At 38.3% G+C, this 19,840-nt stretch overlaps 2 protein-coding genes across 8 annotated transcripts in view; both read right to left on the minus strand.

Moving 5' to 3' along the window:
* LOC108101253 (syndecan) overlaps positions 1–19,840 on the minus strand; it is a 100,770-nt gene that overhangs the window by 70,936 nt on the left and 9,994 nt on the right. The window lies entirely within an intron of this gene.
* On the minus strand, positions 1,050–2,715 carry LOC108101292. The gene is made up of 2 exons (XM_043208310.1): positions 1,287–2,715; positions 1,050–1,231 (listed from the first exon to the last, which is right to left on the minus strand). Exons 1-2 carry the CDS (start codon positions 2,418–2,420, stop codon positions 1,220–1,222), a joined length of 1,146 nt encoding a protein of 381 aa, XP_043064245.1. The 5' UTR covers positions 2,421–2,715; the 3' UTR covers positions 1,050–1,219.

Below are 19,840 nucleotides of genomic sequence, written 5' to 3' on the forward strand. Positions count from 1 at the left end.
CAGTATTAACAAATCTTTGAAATACTTGAGGGGCAGTTTTAAGCCCCATCGGCATTTTTAGAAATTCGTATTGGCCCAATGGCGTCACAAACGAAGTGTATTTAACCGAGTCCTTATCCACAAATACGTGAAAGTACCCATTTTTTAAATCCAGTTTCGTAAATATATTTTTTTCCTACAAGTTTATCTAACAAATCGTCTATTAAAGGCAACGGATAATTATCTCTAACCATAATTTTATTAAGCCGTCTAAAATCGACACACATTCTAAGATCCCCCGTTTTTTTCTTTACTAAAACAATTGCTGAGGCATATTCTGAACTACTGGGTTGTATAATACCCTCTTTTAGGTATTCATCTAACATAAGTTGTAGTTTTTCTTTTTCCGCATATGATAGTCTTCTAGGTGAACAACTAAATGGTTTTTCTTTTTCTAAAATAATTTTCATCTCGCCCCTAATGTTGGGATTTGCTTGCTTCTTTGCATTTATATAAGTGCTTTCTAACATTTTTATAAATTTTGCTCTTAATGCATAATCCACTTGTGTCCCAATCTTATATTCTCTTTCAGAATCCACTACATTAATTTGCATCATGCTACTTTGAAAATTTTCTTCCAACACTCCTCTAACTAATTCCTTTGACTTTTCATCTAACAATTTACTAGCTAACAATCTATTATCTAACAATCTATTACCTAACAATTTACTCTCTAACAATTTACTCTCTAACAATTTACTGTCTAACAATTTCCTATCTAACAAACAATTTTCTGCTAACGATTTATCAACCAATTTGTTTTCTACCTTTTCACAATCCATATTCATTTCACTATTTTCTAACAATTGATCTGCTGCTTCCACTAACTCCACTTCATTTATTCCTTCCTGCTCCAAGTTTGGCCTTATGTTGTCTTTACCATCTAATAGGCTTTCAGTACGCTCATTACCATTCACATCAAGTTCACTTAAATATAATTTTATACCATAAAGTTCCATAAAATCTCTACCTAAAACAATATTCCATCTCATAGACTCGTTAGGCACCACTTTTAAATCAAAATTAATTTTATTACTGTTCTTGAAAATGTGACAAAATATTTTTCCGAATACATTTAATTGGCTTTCATTTAATCCAAAATATAACACTTCATGTGTGTGTAATTTAATATTTGTTGGAATACATTTTTGTTTAATAAACGAAACAGGGCTGCCCGAGTCTATGAGGCATTCTGAAATTATAGATTCGTTATTACTATTACTAAAATAAATTACTATTGACCTTACAAAATTGTTTACGCCGCTGTCCTCCGTCTTCACCTTCCTCTTCGGGCACTGCGCCATTAAATGCCCTTCGTCACCACATCCGTAGCAAGATCCCGGCTTCCTCTTTGGCTTACTGCAATCTCGTGCCCAATGTCCCTTGGAGTTGCAATTGAAGCAACGAGAATTTTCTTTTATATCTCTGCCCTTCGCTGCTTCCGACTTCATCAGCAAACCACTCTGCCTAGGTAAGGCAACATCTGCAAATGCTCGCCGCATCTTCGCCGGATTATCAAAGCACTGTAGTTTTGCCTGGATGCGTAGATTTTCATGTGGTATTCCCTCGATAATGCCATCTAATAACTCATCGTCGTCCATATCCAAATCTCGAGCCAACATGCACTTGTCCTCAAAGTATACGCTGAAATTTTCGTCCGATATCCACATTCGTCCAGCAAATTTCCGACGTAGCTCAATTCTCGGAAGTTTTCCACCAAACGCCTCCTTCAGTTGATCCAAAACTTGGTTTATAGGCTTCACCACACGTACCGGATCTGCATGCAGCCACTGCAACGCTTTTCCTTTAAGCTTTGCAATACATAATAATTGTCGCTGCATGTCGTTCAACTTGTGCAATTGTGTAATATTGTCAAACTGAGCAATCCAATTTCGCACTGGTGTATTTCCATCGTACTCCATTAAAATCTCTTTGGCCAATGAAAACGCCATGGATGCCCAGTCACCGAAATTTTTTTCAGCTGCCACATTTCGCTGAATTTCACAACTTGCATTTCCTTGAGCATCATCTTCTACGTCTTGGCATGATGTATCGTCGTCTCCCTCTAACTCTTGGTTTCGTCCATGCATGCGTAATTGTTCCAGAACATTCTTAGCGGCCTCGATTTCTTTGTACAAATTTGCCAACGCTTCTGTTCCTTTAAACATTTCAGCTTGTTGCGATTGAATTACGCGTCTTGTCTCCGCCACCAGATGATCATCCTCCAAATTGTCCACTCTTGGTGCATTTCCACGTTCTGCTGCTGGTACAGCATTAAGACGCACCAGCAACTCAGCTTTTGTGCCTTTTGTGGACAAACCCAATTCGCCAAGCCATTTTTTTAATACCGCCATTGCATAATTATCACCAACTATATCCATTTTTTCTGTTCTTGATCCCACTTCTGAATTTGTAGTAGTCTTTATTATAATTCTGTAGTATTCTTTATTTTAATTCTTTGCTTTTTAGCTTTTTCACATGCGTTCTCTTCTTAGTCAATCTCAAAAGTCATTATACCAAGGATGGTATCTTATCGATAACTTATTCCATCACAATCATATGGTAACTCTTAATAAGTACTACCCACCCGTTACATCTGGTAACTCTTAATACTACCAGCCTGCTACAATACATACATACATATAGCGACGACAACAGCCTCGACTTCTTGGCCAGCAGCAAAATTAAATGAAACGCAATAAATATGAATAATAATCGAGTGACTCGGGCAACGAAAAAAAAGGAAAAAAAAATGAAGAGAAAGGAGAAAGATGTGGAGCGAAAGCATATACATGTACACATGACAACAAGAACCGTAATTCAGATTGTTGGGAAAAAGTCAATTCAACGTTTGCGCTCCAAGGAATCGAAATTGCACGTTTAATCACCTGTAAGCCAGGCGGAATGTGCCCCGGGCAACACTCTGACAATTTCATGGAAAAATATGGCAGGTATGGCAAATATACAACGGACATTATTTTTTGTCAGATTCTCCTGCTGGCTTAAATTCTGTTTTTACCCAAAAAGTATTTACTTTTACCCAAAATGTATGAAAAATACAGAAAAGAAGGTTGTTTTACCACCAACTCAAACCGAATATTTAGTGGTTTTTTCCAGTGTGTAGGACCTGTTTGGCCTTCGGCAGACATTTGATCATTTGTAACGCATTTTCTTATCAATTATTCGAATGCAAGCGACTTGTGCCCCCAGCCATCTGGCTCCTCTGCTCCTTTGCTCCTTTTGCTCTCATCCGCCGCCGGGTTCACTTCCGTTTCTCATCCTGGTGGCAACATTCCACAGCCACTGGCATGCGATTCGACCGCAAGTCGGGCTGAAAAAGCGAATGCCATGAGACAGTAACAGCATCTAGCTGGCAAACTAACGAGTGAGTCTGTTGGAGCGAGCAGCAGTAGAAAACAGCAGGCAGCCAAAACGAACCAAACCGAACCGAAGCGTAGTGAACCTAACCACCCGCAGTTGGCACTTCACCTCCCACTGCCGGGTTTCAAGTGTCATAAATGAGAATTTATTCAGCCAGACATTGTCATTGTCGCCATGGAGGAGCGAGTGGCAGAGTGGAAGAGCAGCAGCAACAGCAACATCAGCAGCAGCAGCTTCACATGGAAAGTGGAAAGTGGAGAGCCTGTGGCTGTGTTGACGCGCTCAGGTGGCAAATTTGCCATCCAGGTTGCCAGGATTCTGGCATTGTCAACTGCAACTGCCTTCCGACGACGACCTCTTGGGGAGCCCCAGTCAACGGGGGTCACGAACTCTGAACCATAAATTTCATTAACAGCTGGTCGTCGGCCAACGACTGCCGCTACTGCTGCTGCCGCTGCTGTCTGCACTGCGGATCACCGAGATTAGCTTATAGATTATATAAATTATAATTACGCATACAATGTAGTCCATTTGTAGCCGCCATTGTTTGGCCGCTCTTCGTGTGCTTTGACCTGTGTGGAAAACATAGAGAGGATGCACAGGGAGAAAAACAAATAAACCAATGCCATAACAAACCATTAAACACATTATACTAATGGAAACAAAAAAATGGTTGATTTAACTCTTTAACATTGTGTAATTATTTAATTTGATTCCATAATTAAACACATTTTATGATATTTACAACTTTCAGTTGGCAAGCAGAATTTTTTGGTCAAAATCCCAGCTGTTTCGTTCAGCTACACACATTTAATAGAATTTTAAAACACAAATTATTAATTTAATGTAATGCAATATTGTAGATACTTCTATCACAGACGCATAAAAATATATCGAAATTATTTCTAGTGCAGAGCTGGGGAAAAAGTTAGAAAAGTGCACTCTCAACAACAATATACTTTTCGTTTTGCCACACATTTTGTGGTACATTTTACGTTGACAACAGCCATGCAATAACAATACCAAATACTTGAACTGTATTCCCCCCACAATTCACTCCCCGTCGCCTCCCCGTTTTTCCTGGCCCACTTTGTCGCATGTTGTCTGAGGTCGAGGGTCAGGAGTTCAGGGGTCGGCCGGGGGTCGAAGTCGGGCGAACGAGATGGCCATAACTGACTGTTGTCAGCAGTTGCAACAATGCAAATGCCAAACGGTCACTAGACCAACAACAGCAAAGCCATCTAACGATTTTCTAATGGACAAAAGAGTAGGACAGCCAACACAATATGTGTTGACAATGCAAAATAAAAAACATACAGCACAAATTTGGGAAGAATAGGGAGCATATTTCATCAGAGTAACCAAAAATTCAATACTTGTTTAATAATTCCCTATTTAAATGCAAAAATTGACTAGATAAATATGGGAGATTTGCTTTGAAAATATTCTAACAATTTATCTGGTTTATTAAATATTCAAGCCAATATTAGCTGCTAAAAATTCTCTTTAAGGTTTTAACCACACAGTCAAACTATTTGTCTGAATTTATTTGAAGGGACGAAAACCTGTGACCCTATGAAATTTTCATGCTGGTCTTCTGTGTGCACTTTCAATTTAAAATAAGCTTCGAGAGCTAAGGGGGTAAGCAAAAAAAAAAAAAAAAACAATCAAATCAAATATTTATATGCGGGCGCGCAAGACACAGAAAGCTGAAGCTGGCTAAAACCGGGCATAAACTGCCAAATACGTGGAGGCCAAAAGTAAACTTGGAATGAGCTTTTGCCTTTTTGTGTGCCGTGAATACTTGTTTCTCCATCTTCTGTTCTTCTGTGTTTGCTCTAGATTTTCCACTGCTGCAACTTGGAAAAGTTTTCGTCGGACAATTCAGCTTAACAGCCCCATAATAATGCGGAGAAACAAAAGTTTTTTACGAGCCTATCGCTTGTTCGTTCGAACATTGGCCTGAAATTAAAAAAGATTGTTTCTCATGCCGAACGCGTTTTCCAAACAATCAGAATACAAGAATCATCCGAACACGTATGGGTGATGTGGTGTGGGGGAAATTGTAGCTGGGAAATCAATTTAGGCAACTTGAAAGGCCCTAAAATGCTGGTAGCCTCGACTTTTCCCCCCTCCGAAAGACGTGTTGAAATTGATGTGTATGTAAATGTACAGGCGGCAAAGCGGAAAAGACTTGCACTCAATACAATCAGGGCCGCCAAAAACAGAATCAAATGAAATTGATTTGTTTCCTTTTTCCTCTTTTAGCTCAATTTGGTTTCAAGTGAATAAGGAAAGCGAAAAAGGAAAGGCATCGCTCACACACACACACACATACACACGTATCATAAGTGCGTACTTTTCCCTCACTTTTTTTTAGCACACTTTTTGGGGTTTTCAGCTTCACTCGCATTTTTCGCTCATCTCAAGCTGTTGGCAAAAGATTTCCACTCTGCTTTCCTCCTCCGCTTTCCACTTTCCACTCTCCGCTTTCCATTTCGTTTCTGCACATCTTTTGTAAGTTTCGTAAGCAGGATAAGCGCACTGAGCCTGGCCAAAGCATAATGTAAGCTCCTGCCAAAGCTGCACTTAAACTTTTGATATCAATAAGCAGCGGAAAAACGAAGAGTAAGAAAAAAATAACAAAGTGTAAAAAACCCAAAATGCAATCCTAGCCGAGCGAAAACAACAACAAACTTAAAAAGCCGAGAAGAAGGAATAAAGATAGTGAGAAGAGTAAATCAGTGCCAACGCAGCTGAATGCAAAACTGTCCGACTGAAATTTTCGGGAACAAAGTTTTCTCAAAAAAACACACAAAAAAAAAAAGGTCACAACGAAAGCAAAAAAAAATATGGAAAAAGAAATATAAAAGAAAAAAAATATGGAAAAAGAAATATAAAAGAAAAAAAAGGAGGAAAAGCAAATCTAATGCAAAAACTGTCATTTAGAGTTGCTCCTCTTATTTATTTTCATGTCAGTTGCACGTGCGTCAGGTTCACATTCCTTTTCACTCGCTCTAACTATTCATTTCTCTTTCTTCAGCCATTTTACCACGCGAAGAAGAAGAAAAAAAAACTAAGCTAAAATGACACGCTCACGTTTTACTTCACGTTCCGGCTGTGAAGGAAAATGATGATGATGACGATGATGCTGATGCTGATGAGCACTATGAAAGACAGCAGGACAAACGCTCGCAGACAGCTGCTAACTAAGGAATAAAAGGGGGCAGGAAATCAGGGAGAAGGTCAGGTGAAGTGATCACCTGTGGAAATCGGACCACCCACCACCCACATCCCCATTCATCCCTCATCATCATTCTGCCCGCGTTTGTCAACTTCAACTCGGAACATTAGTTCACACAGCTGAGGCTTTTTTCACCAGCTGCTGCCCTGCCACAGAATCTTGATGGTCAACTTTAGGGATGAACATTAAATTTATTATTCGGCATAATTTTTAGATCCGCTTATAATAAATGCGTTCAAAATAAATGCCATAGAATAGTTATCTTGGCCAAGGGCAGTAATAATCTAATCCTTTTATATATTATCACCCCCTTTAATCTTTTAATAGATATGAAAAGAGGGGTTTTTAGATTTCCACAATAAATCGATAACAAGCCACTTTATTCCAAACATTTATTACATTTCACTTGCTTTAATCCCTTTTCACCAAAATTGAATGCAAAAGGTTAAAGGCTTTTTGCGACACACAGGGCCAAAATGCAAAATGTCCTGTGAGGTATTAACGGGCTGGAAAGAACAAGCGTATCGGACATGTTCGTATCAAGATTGACGGCCAACAGCGAAAGAGATGGCAAGTGACAAAGCGACAGAGACAGAGACAGAGACAGGCTGCAAGGACAACGTCACAACGATAATCAAGTACATGCCACTGGAGACATTTTGGCAAACTGTTTTTGCTTGATTGAATTGAATTCGAAACAAGGCCTAAACTAAAACAACACCAAATGGTAGAGCAGGGAAGCAGAGAAGAGCAGTGAAGAGCACAGCCCGCCCCAACTGTCGCAAAATCAATAAAACTTTTGCGACCCCTCCAAACACAAGGAAAGGGAAAGAAATAGAGGGTGTTGTTTGCCAATGGAGCAGCAGAAAGAGAAGGAAAGCGAAGAAGACGACGACGACGACCTCTGTAATTCCGATACAACTCTCAGCGGGCACATTAGCAACATGTGTTGCCCTCCAGCTGGAGCAGCGAGTGTAACTCAAGCCGTAGAGAAATTTGTTGCGATGCGAAATCATAGCAGAGTGTTTGTGGCCAACATAAAATAGATATATAAATGGATGGCTAAATGGGTGTACTGGCCGCCCTTGGGCCAAGGAAACCAAGCTTGTGGGTGTGAAATTACTTGGGATGGGTGTACCCCCCCAGCCAAAGAGATCTCCAGCTATAAATGACAGACACTCTCGTTGAGATTTATTATTTTTGTGTGTCTTAGAATAATTGGGTGTTGCCGGGCGCTTAAAAGATTGGGGATTGGCAAATTCCGAGCATTCGAATTTCAGATTTTGCGGCCTCCAAGGAAAGAGAGCATCGCAAATTTGCATTTCCAAAACCCAAATTCTCTGGCAAACAACTTTGTGCGATTAGAGCAACTGCTGTCGCTGTGGGATTGGGAATTCACTATTCGCCAACCAAAAAGCGCGGATGGCTAACTAAATATTTGATGGGGAAAATGGCATTCAGCGCTGCTCGAGTTTTCCACACTTTTCCGCCCCCCGATTGCAATCGAAACGCAATGCGCGGGAGGTGTTTATGGGGCCAGAATACTCGACAGCGAAATAAAGAACATGGCAAGCAATTGCCAACAAAAGGGATTCATTAACAAAGTAAAAGATGGCAGAAGTGAGCACCGCCAGCGAATGGAAAATTGCGGATGAAAGTGCTGGGGGAAAAAGGGAGAATCAAGGCAGCCAGTTGGAAGTTTATAGCTGCAAAAAGAAGAAAGCATTTCAAGACAACGGACAAAAAAATAAGACAAGAATTTCAACTCACACTTGCAGAAGAGTAAAATCGGTGTAAGTGCGAGTGTATGTTTCCAAAGGAAAAGAAAATTAAAATCAAGCAAGAAAGCATATATACTTCAGTTACACGATACCCTCCTAAAAGGGTATTAAAAAAAGTCTCATATTATTAACCTTAAAGAAAATATAAAAGGTATTTTTAAAAATATACAATTACCTTTCTTACAATCTTTGTGGTTTATAAAATATTATAATTTGGGTAACAAAGATAATAAATCATTGAATGCTTGGCACGCTCCTCCCAATTTCTTTTATATGGTTTTGATGGGACACTTGATAATTCTTGGCAGGCGTCATTGCAAACTCAAATGAAATCTAATTTGCCATTTAAGCTGACAAACACAATGTCATCCAGGCCACCAAGCAAAGAAAAAACCCAACAAGAAAAATAAGCAAAATAATAAACAAATGATAAAAACGGAAAGTTTCGCATTACAAAATTATATTTATACCACAGCTCGGTTCAGTTACACACATACGCCCACTCAGATGCAGATGATGATGATGATTATCTAATGTTTGCACAGTAAAAACGAAATTTAATTTTTTCCGTATGTTTGTTGAGGCTATAAAAATATATATATATATGTGCCATATCCCGCGCTATGGAACTTTTGGGGTAGATGTAAGTGAGATAGGGAAAACACGAGTATATCCGGCCGAGTGTCTCTCCATCTCTGTCAGATGCTCTTTTCGCCTCTCGTTCGCACATTTATCATGAATATACCGTCATTCGGATTTGCATTTCATAGAGTGCCTCAATGGCACAGTGGTTCTCATGTTGATTTTTGTCTGCAATTTTTTTTTCTAATCCTCTCTAATCACTCAAATGTTTACTTTAAATTAGGAAAAAGAAAAATCTTTAAAAATGTTAGAAACTTTTGCGGTCCCCTTTTTTTCCGAATAATTTAACAATTTATTTTGTGTTTATCTATGCAAGCAGCCACAGTAAACTTTTTTGTAATTTACCCAACTTTCATTTTTGGGGTAGCATATTTATTTAGCTTGCCTTCATATGGATACCAGCTAAAATTACGGCTCGTTGAGAACTTTTGACGAGGCAAATGCTATATGCATAAAAAAAGAACACAAAACATCATCTGGCAAATGTTTGCAAATTTTTTTTTTTTAAATACGCCCCCTGAAACCGCCGGATGGATGGGGGGTTTTGACAAAATGTTACCCTTGACTGCGAAATTCCCTTGGAGCGTTCATAAATATTGACATTGGCGTCGTGGGATTTTTGTGAATTTATAACCAGGCAGAAGGACGATTTCCATTTGATAACTAAGGGAATATAACTTACCCCAGGGTGGCATGGTAAAGGTTTTCGGTTGAATCAATCATTTGAGAAAGGGAAACGTACCTGAAAAACAAATAGAAACAAGATATATAGACTGAGAATTGGAGTGTAAATAATCATTTATGCATTGCAAATGTAAACAACTTTTTGTCTGGCGAACTAATCAACACAAAATTCGAACAAGTTTTTCAATATGTTTGTATTTCAATGAGTGGAGAAGGAGAAAATGCCAGACGAACATTGTTGTTCGACTAAATTTACATTTAAGCCAACAAAGGACATCAGCAAATACAGACAATGTTTTATCCCCTTTGAACTGGCAACTGTAAAACAAAAGCCTAACAATTTGTTCATTTTCGGGTTTCTCGAATGAACTCTCCTTGAAAGTTTTTACACAAACATTGCAGATAAATTGAGGCAGATTAAGAACTTTAAAATACTTGATTTATCCAAATTCAATTGCACTTTTATGCGAGTGAAGGCAAAACCGTTGCCCTGAGGGAATAAACTTGTTTGCAGTATTTATGATGCATTTGGCATTTTAATTAAATTCTTCGCCCATGGCTTGATGCGGCACATTGGGAGCCATTTATTGTGCTTCCATCCCACACACACACAACACACTCCCTCCTTTAGCTACCGTATAAAATGCGTTATTTATTCCATAATTAATGTCCATTTTTTTCGCATTGTTTTTCCCCTTCATTCTGATGTTGTTTGGAAAATACACCATTTTTGTATACACAAAGCGTTTAAAATTAATAAGATTGTTTTGCCATCTGGTGTTGGAATTTTTCCCAATAAGTGTTTGTGTGTTGTGATTGCGGTTTTTCTTTATTTTTGGCAGAGAACTCCATTAGGACAGACCAAAAGAAAATTCCTTAAGTGAAAGTTGTGGGAGTAAATTTAGAACTCAATCAAGGGTTATTGATATACCTCACTTTATTATTTAAAAGAACTTGATCAAAACTTTATAAAAAAGAAATGAAATTGAATGAGTTCATCAATTTCAATGTTATTTCTAATATTAAAGCGTTAAGTGTGAAGGCAATATGCCAGTAAAGCTTAAATCCTATTAAATCGAGGACGCAAACTGATAACATATAAGCAGACTACGACCCATGAGCTTGCAAATAGCTTATCAATTAGCCATAAATTGAGGCAACAGAGCGGCCAAAGGCCTCATCAAACATAAGGCCATAGCCTTCCACCCCATATCGGAAAATCGTGTTCAAGACAATGGGTGGTCATTGTTTTGGGTTCACATAAGTTCAGTTCAGTTCGGTTAGGCTCATTTAGGATTGGTTTGGTGGTGGTGGTGGTGCCCCGTGCCCAGAGCACAACCCTTTCAAACTAATTGCAAGAGAAAACAAACCATTTACAAAATGCTTAAGTGACACAACCGCAAACATGAGAATATGAGAAGATGGCTCCCGTCCGTTTCCCTTTTGCGATTTGAGTCCCAAGAGCCGGGCATTATGTGAGGCACATTATCTAAGCTTATTTCCTCATTAACTCTTGGATGTGTGGGTGTTTCTTGTACGTCTTCCGCTTTCCCGCGCTTTCCCCCTGGAGATGTCCCTTTTGTAATATTACTCTCGGTTTCTGGTTCCTCCTCTTACTTTCCGACTTGGACCGGCTTGACTGAGTGCAGTTCCCTGAGCTTTGGCCCTCCTCGTCTTTTCTGCTCCGAGTTGTGCTTTTTCATGGCCACTAGGAGCCATAAAGCATGGGGAAATGAAAGGATAGTTGGCCGGCAAAGGGGGAGCAGAGAGAAAGGTGGACCAGATATTATGACACATGGAATAGTTAAACAGAATTTAAGGCAAAGGCGCCGCTTACAAGCAGCTTAAAATGTGACTTCTTCAGTCTTCTTTCTCCATTTACTTACACTGAAAAAAATGGTGAAGTTAAAAATAAAATAAATTGTTTTTCTAATAAGTACAAATTAAATTTTTTTTTAGCATTTTTCATTAAATAGAAAATATATTTGTTGTAAACAAAGTTCAAGGGAACTTTGGAATTAATTTTTTTTTCTTTTCTTTGGTGTACCTTCCATTGCATATTTTTTATTCCTACACACACTCGCACAATTGCATTAGTGGGCGGGGACAAAAGAGAGAGAGAGAGAGATGGCGGCACACAGCTCTCATTAGCATACGCCACAAGTCAGTCTGGGATTGTTTTTTTTATTACCGGCGAGATGGAGAGCCACAGAGGAAGCAAAAAAGACGGACTCAGACGGGGCTTTGTACTTTTTGTTGGCATCTGCAGAAGCATTTTGTTTTTTCATGCTCTGTCAAACTTGTTGCCACTTCTCCTCTCTTACACTTAATTAACCTAGACAATTAAGATGTTCAAATTTGATTACTTCGCACAAAAAACATAGAATACACAATCATATTCCGAGGCACGACTTGGGCAGACAGCAAATAAACAGACAAATCAAACGAAAAATAAATAAATTCGCACCGAACAGCTGCTGTAAATTATCAGCGATTAATTGGGCATGCAATTAAAATGCGAAACGTTGAAAGGCAAACGCAGCATTTAATCAAATAAACAAGGTTGATACAGTATTAAGCAAAAATCAAAATCAAATACGTAAAACGCAGAAAATATTTATTTCAACTGTTATCAATTTTTTGCTTCTCGTTTGCTGAAATCTGAAAAGTATGCAACATATGCAGATGCAGCCAAATGTGGCATAAAATGCAATCCCCAAGCGGTATTAACACTGCAATAAAACCAAAAACGTCGATTGGAAAACATGCATATTTGCATTGATTTTGTACGTCGTATTATTGCAAGTGTGAAATGGTATTTTTAAATGTGCAAAAACCTAGAAAAACATTTACCGAAAAGCGCATTATTAAAAACTATCGAAATTCAAAAATATTTATTAAAAAAACAGCCTCTTAGGGCATTTATTTAAAACCTACATACTTTTCGCCTAACAATCGTGTATCAGTATAAAAGATCAATCAAAACCATATAAACAGAGTTTATTTGCAAAATCCGAACAAACAAAACTTAAATTGGAACAAACATCTTTAAAGAGCTGAGGGAAAAAACCAAAACACAAATATTCCACTTGGTTTACTAAACTTAAATTGGGTTGGGGTAAAAATTCCAAACTAATCAAAAACGAATTCATACAGCACACGAAGCCGCGAACTAGGTCAATTCTGCAATTTGTTTTTTGTTTTATTATTTTTCGATTTAATATGGACCGTGTTTCGCCACGAAAAATACCTGCGAAATACCGCGAAACATTGATTTTCCCTTTCATCTACTACTCATTTATTTGTGGGAATTTCCTCGGTTTTTCCGGTGCGCAAGAAACAGTAATTAAATCATTGGGTATATGTATAACAAAAGTTAAACGCGGGCCAACGGCTTGACAATCGATTGGCGTGGAAAAACCCTCGGAAAAACCTCGCTTCAACATGCAAAGCTCGCATTTCCCCCACGAGGTCACACCTTATCCATTATCCATTTTTTTTTTTTGTTATTTGTTATTTCGCCCTACCTTCTGTGCAGTAATTAAAAACGAATGCATAAGCCGTTTAATATTTCAGTAAAAATTTAGCCACTCTCTTGTTTTTATATTATTGATATTATTCAAAGTTGGCATTTTTTAATTCTGGGAAAATGCAAACATAAACAAAAGCAATTTGCTTTATCAATATTCATGAACGTATTGCCTCCTATCGAATGACCATGAATATGCAGCCAAATGAGATTTGCAAATGCTAAGCACTCGCAACAATGTCGAATAAAGTAATAAATTGTTGGGAAATGCACTTGGCCGAGTGCACATTAGTGGAAAAGTTCCGAATGGGAAAAGCCAAGGGTAAATGTCGCTATTTGCACCTGATATGTCGCCCTCCTTTGTTATCCTCCTCTTACATGCACGTGCCGAATTGTAAATGGATTCTTGTCATTTTCCTTTTATCCCCAGTTCCCTTCTCCCTCTGCCTTTTCCCGGCCCGTGAAAATTGAAATGTGCAATCTGAATCCACAGATCCAAAAGACAAATGGCAAAGGAAACTCGTGAAGCGTGTGTGTATTTGAAATTGAGACAGCATTAGCACGTAATTTGACTTTCCATAGATCATCTTTTGAATGAAGTTAAAGGCGTAAATGAAAAACTTCTCATTTACTTCTACTTAACTATAAAAAATTTATGTTAAAGTTAGTTTAATCAAATATGAATAAATAAGGAACCAATTTCATTGACCACTCATACAACCAGTCAAGGAAGGAAGTGCCAAAATTAGTTTTAATCAAAATATCGAAAGTTGGAACTGTCAACTTTTAACCATCATACAAATTTAATATTCGAAACTTTTTCCATTTACCCGTAAAACTTTCCAACCAATCACATGCATACTTTCGCACTATTCAAGGGAGCTCTTAAAGTTTTGATTTTCACCCATTTTCTGGGGACATTTTAACTGCATCTCAAACAGCAGCAGCCAGCCAGCCAGCCACGTAATAAAGTTGAAACAAAGCCTCGACTGTCGATAGTGAAATGGGTCGTCATAAGGCAGAGATTCCTGGGTGTGCAGGGTTGCCAGGCTGCCCGCAGTCAGTCAGTCGGTGCTGTTATCGCTGCCATTTGTGTGCAAAAGTTCTACGAACTCTTCGTCCTACATCTTCATCGTCGTCGCCCCTCTAACAACTCCATCTCCTTCACTTTTTTGTGGCCCTCTCGTTCTCATGACTTTCTATGCCAACGACGTTTGCTGTCAAAAAATCTTCAATTAAACGCAAGCACAAAAGCTGTCGCAACAAAAAATAAAAAAAATATATGCCCATAGAAAGAAAGAAAAAAGGTATGGAAAGAAGCAGGAGAAAATGTGCAGAAATGAGAACGTTCCGACGAAGGGAAAGCACATGGCATACAGGAGATCCACAGTGAAAAAAAATGTACGTTGAATTTAGCAAAGTTTAAATTTTGAAATTATTAAAATCGATTCCTAAAATTCAAGTTAAAAAAAAATTGATAATATTCTTAATCAATAGTAAAATATATACGTTTTTAACTATTTCTTTTTTAATTTAAAATAGGTTATGTTTTTTTTTCTGTGTAGTCTTTTCGAAAAGGGCAGATGGGAGGTGTTTGAGGTTGCGGATTGTGGGCTGCAGATGGCGAAGGCGATGGAAACGGGTGCATTCAACAGCAGCCAGCGAATGGAGCGGCGCTCCAAATGAGCCCTTGCGCCACTCGCATAGCAAGACAATGATGTCAGCGGCAGTGCGCCGAGACCAGAAAGACCAAGCCCATCCAGAAAACATCAGAGCAGTGCGGATCAGGCCAGGACCAGACATGGCCAGCATCAACGTCCACATGCTGGCGAATGAATGGAGAAGGCCAAGGGATTTTTCGAAGATGAGAAGAGTGCGCGAGAACCTTTTGTGGGCAACGGCATTGCAGACATCCATATTCCCCTACCAAGGAGTTTAGGTTCTTTAAACAACTCAACAGGTTAAACAATTTTTACTATCACTAAATATAATAATTATAACAGCAGTAGTAGTATACGTTTAATAAAAGAGACTTAAAAAAAACAATAATAATATAAGAAATTTTATATCACTAACCAATATTATAAGAATTTTTATTCTAAGAAGTTTATTTTTAATTTATCTACCTATAAAAAGTAGTTTATTTTTTTTCAGGGTATCTAAGGAAGTTCCCTGCCTGAAATCCCTTATCCGCTAGAGATTTTTACCCCAACTTCTGCCTGCGACATTCGCTCAATGCAAAAGTTGGCTCAACAGGGCTCCCAGCTGATAAGCAACGGAATTAACTATCCATCCTTCCCCACAACGTTTACTTCACTGGCCCCTCTTTCGGACTTTCATTTCGCTCCAACTTCTGGCATGTGGGCAGTAGTCTCCCCATTCCCCCCATCGAACCGTTTTTCTTTCATAATTTGATCCATCTGAGGGCTCCAGCTTTACGCTTTTCCCGTCACCAAAAAGTGCAAAGGCGCGCGAATGTCCCTTTGAACATTTGTCTCAAAGGAAAACTTGCGATTTACTTTGAGGACAAAGTGAAAATGCGTTGCCGGTGAAAAAAGATAAAGGTACGAAAACTTCAAGAGGTAAGCGGGTGAAACTTTTCGATCAGTTTATTAAACCAAACCGGGAAACATTTCGAACGAGATGAATGTTTACCACTTGGGTAAGAGGAGATAACAAATGTTCCCACGTACACATTCATATGTATGTGTGGGTGTGGTATAAACCACCCACGCCTGAAACTATGCAGTGACATTTTAGAAAATTGGAATTCCCCGCTTTGAACAAACTCAAAGTAAATATGTAACTCGGCCAAACGGGAAAAATGGCACAAAACGTGCTAAAAGTGAAATACATTCATTCAAACGAACAAACAAAAAAAAGCACCGATGAGGATGAAGAGCGGAACAGTTGGACGAGGACGACATGCAGGACATGCAAACATTTTGTTTGGATTTATAGTGTGGGTTTTGTACACTAAGTTTCATAACTAAAACTTTAAGAAAACCTTCAAACTTATTTCAACGAAAACAATAACAAGCAGAATTAATGGAGTTTATGAAAAAAATCAGCTGGATAAAAAATATGTTCAGCAAAAATTTTTCGTAGTAAATCCTTCGCTTTTATTAGTCTTTCAACCCTGAAATTCACAGCCACATGCGATTGTAAAATGAATATGCAAAACCGTTGTTCAGTTATTGGAAAAGCCCCCCTCCTTTACACACGCAATACATTCGGCACCCATATGAATTGCATTTAATTGAAACGATCCAAGCGAAAATCGATTTATGGTCTATAAAACAATTGACATTGAAATTCCAAAATAGACCATTATGCACCATTCCAACGAGCTTTTACTGTACTTCCTGTGTGCTACTGTGCATGCCAATCGAGATGGAATAAAAACAAGAAAGAAAGAAATGTTCGTGCACATAAGGAATTAGCAAGCCAAGTACGTGGCACATGGCTCCATTTCCCAATTGGGACTGGCCCACAACATTGTCGCCACTTTTGTTGCTGCCGGTGGGGTTATTGCCGTTGGCAAATAAACCTAAGTAGGCAAGCACATGATTAAAAATGCACACACACACACACACCCAACGCCAACGTCCGAAAAGCAGAGGGAAGAAAAAAAAATGGGGAGCGAGGGGGGAAGGAGAACATGAAACGCGGTCTCTCTGGTCATTAAACCCTTCTTAAAAGCCCACGAGAACCCCAACGCCAAGCGAAATCGAACCTTCGGGAAGCCAGAGCAATGGAACCCCACACCCAAATGTATGTGGGGCTTATCGAAATTCGCAGTTTACTTAGTCTAGAAAAATGTAATTCATCCCCTGCTTCTATCTAATGCCTTCAATCGAAAATCCGATTGCCCCGCCCATGGAATTAGAATAATTGCAATCATCGCATTACTTCAAATGGAATGTTCGATAAGCACTCAATAATTACGCGTCAACGATCCAAAAAAGGCATATAAAATTATCAACTTATAGTCAATACAATAAGATATGTTGTTGTTTATTTAATGCAGTGAATTATCACTTTTAAATTTACCAAAGAAAAATTTCCAATTATAGAGTACTATAAATTAAGAAAGCCTTAACACAAGTCATTTTCTTCCACTTAAATCGCCCTTTGAATCCCCCCCACTCCAGCTGTCAGTAAAGTGAATATAAAGCAAATCCCGATTTCCAATCAGCCTTTCAATTGTTATTTCAGCCACTAAATTCGGATATCTGGGCCACTTGGGCAGCTTGATTGATTGCAGGTACCCCATTTCACATTTCACATCTTCCATTTTGTGTGGGGGGCACCCCAGCTCATTGTTTTCGTAGCTCATTCCGGCAGATTTGGATCACACCGTGATGTAAGTATACAAAATGCAGATTTATTACATGTTTAGTCTTCTCGGTGGAAAAAAGGAGCAACACGAGGAAAAACCTTAAATCCCATTTACTCCCTCAACTAATTACGAATTTAAATTTATTCAGGCACCAAAACAAAAACAACACGAAATGTTCCTTCCCTTCAAAGTGCATAACAAATGTGAGTACATCTGTCTCTCTTTATATACATACATATATACATTGCCCACTTCCCCAAACACGCACACATACACATACTCTTGGTTTATGTTTGCATACTTTGCGGTTCTGGGACTTCCGTAAATCCGAGATAAAAAATAAAAAACCGAGAGAGAGGTCTGATGAGAAATTTGCATAAATTACAGTAGGCTTGACCAAAGCAGAAACGAAATACCCTTTCAGTCTACATTCCTTTAAGTTTAATTTTTTTTTGCCTTTTTTATTTATTTTTATAAATTTATACACATGATAGCAGTTCAAGCCCCAAACAAACTTTTCTATTCCTTTACCAACAAAGAGGCTAAGATTTCCAGATGTCTGCTTACCTTTCTAGGGAATTAAATTGTTGAAACCATTAAAAGTCTGTATGTAATACGCTTTCCAGCGCAGTCATAAATCATAGGATTAAGATTAAACAAATTAAACTAGAATTACTGAGTTTTTTCAAGGATTTTTTGAGGTCTAACAAACTCTGTAAGGGTGTTTCTAAGGCAGAGATAAAAACAAGCCAACAGAGTAATTTATTTGCGGCAAGCAACATGTGTGTGAGTTTTCCCGTTGAGTTAGTTGATTAATTTTGAGAAATCTCAAATCAATTTGAGTTCAAGTGCATCAAACGGCAAACTGCTGATGGTTCTGCCTTTTTATTCAGCCCCAACGGAAGTCAAGTAGCAACAAAAGGTAAAAAAAAAAAAAAAAAAAAATCAGTCAACAGTCATTGGCCCATGGGTAATTTGAAATGCAAACATTTTGCTCCTCTCTTGGCCGGCGTTGGACAACTTCCTTTTGGTTTGGCCTGCCACACAGCTGCTGCCAAGTGAGAATTGTTGGTAGTTGGAGAGAGAGAAAAAAAACACAAAAAAAAAAAAAGAAGTAATGAAAATGTAAGCAACACTGCAAATACACGCTATATAGGGATATACACACACCGACTATCAGCAGCGACAACAAAGCGAACGTGGAAAATTGAAAAATGTGAAAAGGCAGCCCCAGCAGCGCGCTCGGCAAAAAAAAAAAAGAAGTAAAAAGAATGAGGAAAATTGTGTGAGCCAGGGCAAAAGCAAACAACATTTGAAAAATATTACGAGTATTTGCATATGAAACAGCAGGCGGGTTAAGGGGGCAAAATACGCCGCAGGCTTTCCAAAGAGAAGCAGTACACGAAAAAAAAATATACTCAAGCTTTGATCAAATATCCTTTTACATTCGAAGACGGAATAATCTAAGGATTCATTGGGTTACAAAAGAATTTAAATTCAAGCCTTTCTTAAATTTGTTTATATGATGATTCAGGATTAAACGTAAATTTTTTCTTTTCGTGTGAAGAAGATGAAAAGTAGGGAAAAGGGGATAGGAGCGATCCACGCAGCTCATCGTGTGGCAAAGCCAAAGCAAAATACCAAACGCCGGGGACTCCACCTCACCAACCACTCAGCCATTCGCCACCCACTTTCTACCAACAACTCCTCTTGTCCAAGCAGCCAGCGAAAAATTCAAAGCAAGGCAACTCCAGCAAGAAAAAAAGACAAAATCTTGCTCTCATTTCAGGCGTAAATGAAAATGTAAATTCACTTTAAGCTGATAGCGCCAGCGGGAAATCTACGCACATTAAATGGTAAAAAATACGGTGAGCACTGAAATATAATAACAAAATACATTTAAACATAAAAAAATTAATTTTTTTAGATAACAGTTATATTAAAAATAAAAGATTAGTCATTTTCTTTGCAGGAAAAAACCCATAATATCATTTCAACAGAATTGCATTTGAATTTTTAAGATAAATCATGATGCTTCAGTTCTTTGCAGACTTCATTTTAACTGGCTCTTATCAACTTCCTTTAAAGGAAATGAATTCTTTAAATGTTTCAACAATATAATTTTTTCTTTAAATTCACTTTTGTGTCCCTTATCTTTTGTTAAATTCCGAGAAATTTGAAAATCCCAAGATTTTTGC

Source organism: Drosophila ficusphila, unplaced genomic scaffold (assembly GCF_018152265.1).
Source record: "Drosophila ficusphila isolate 14025-0441.05 unplaced genomic scaffold, ASM1815226v1 contig_414, whole genome shotgun sequence".
NCBI lineage: Eukaryota > Metazoa > Arthropoda > Insecta > Diptera > Drosophilidae > Drosophila > Drosophila ficusphila.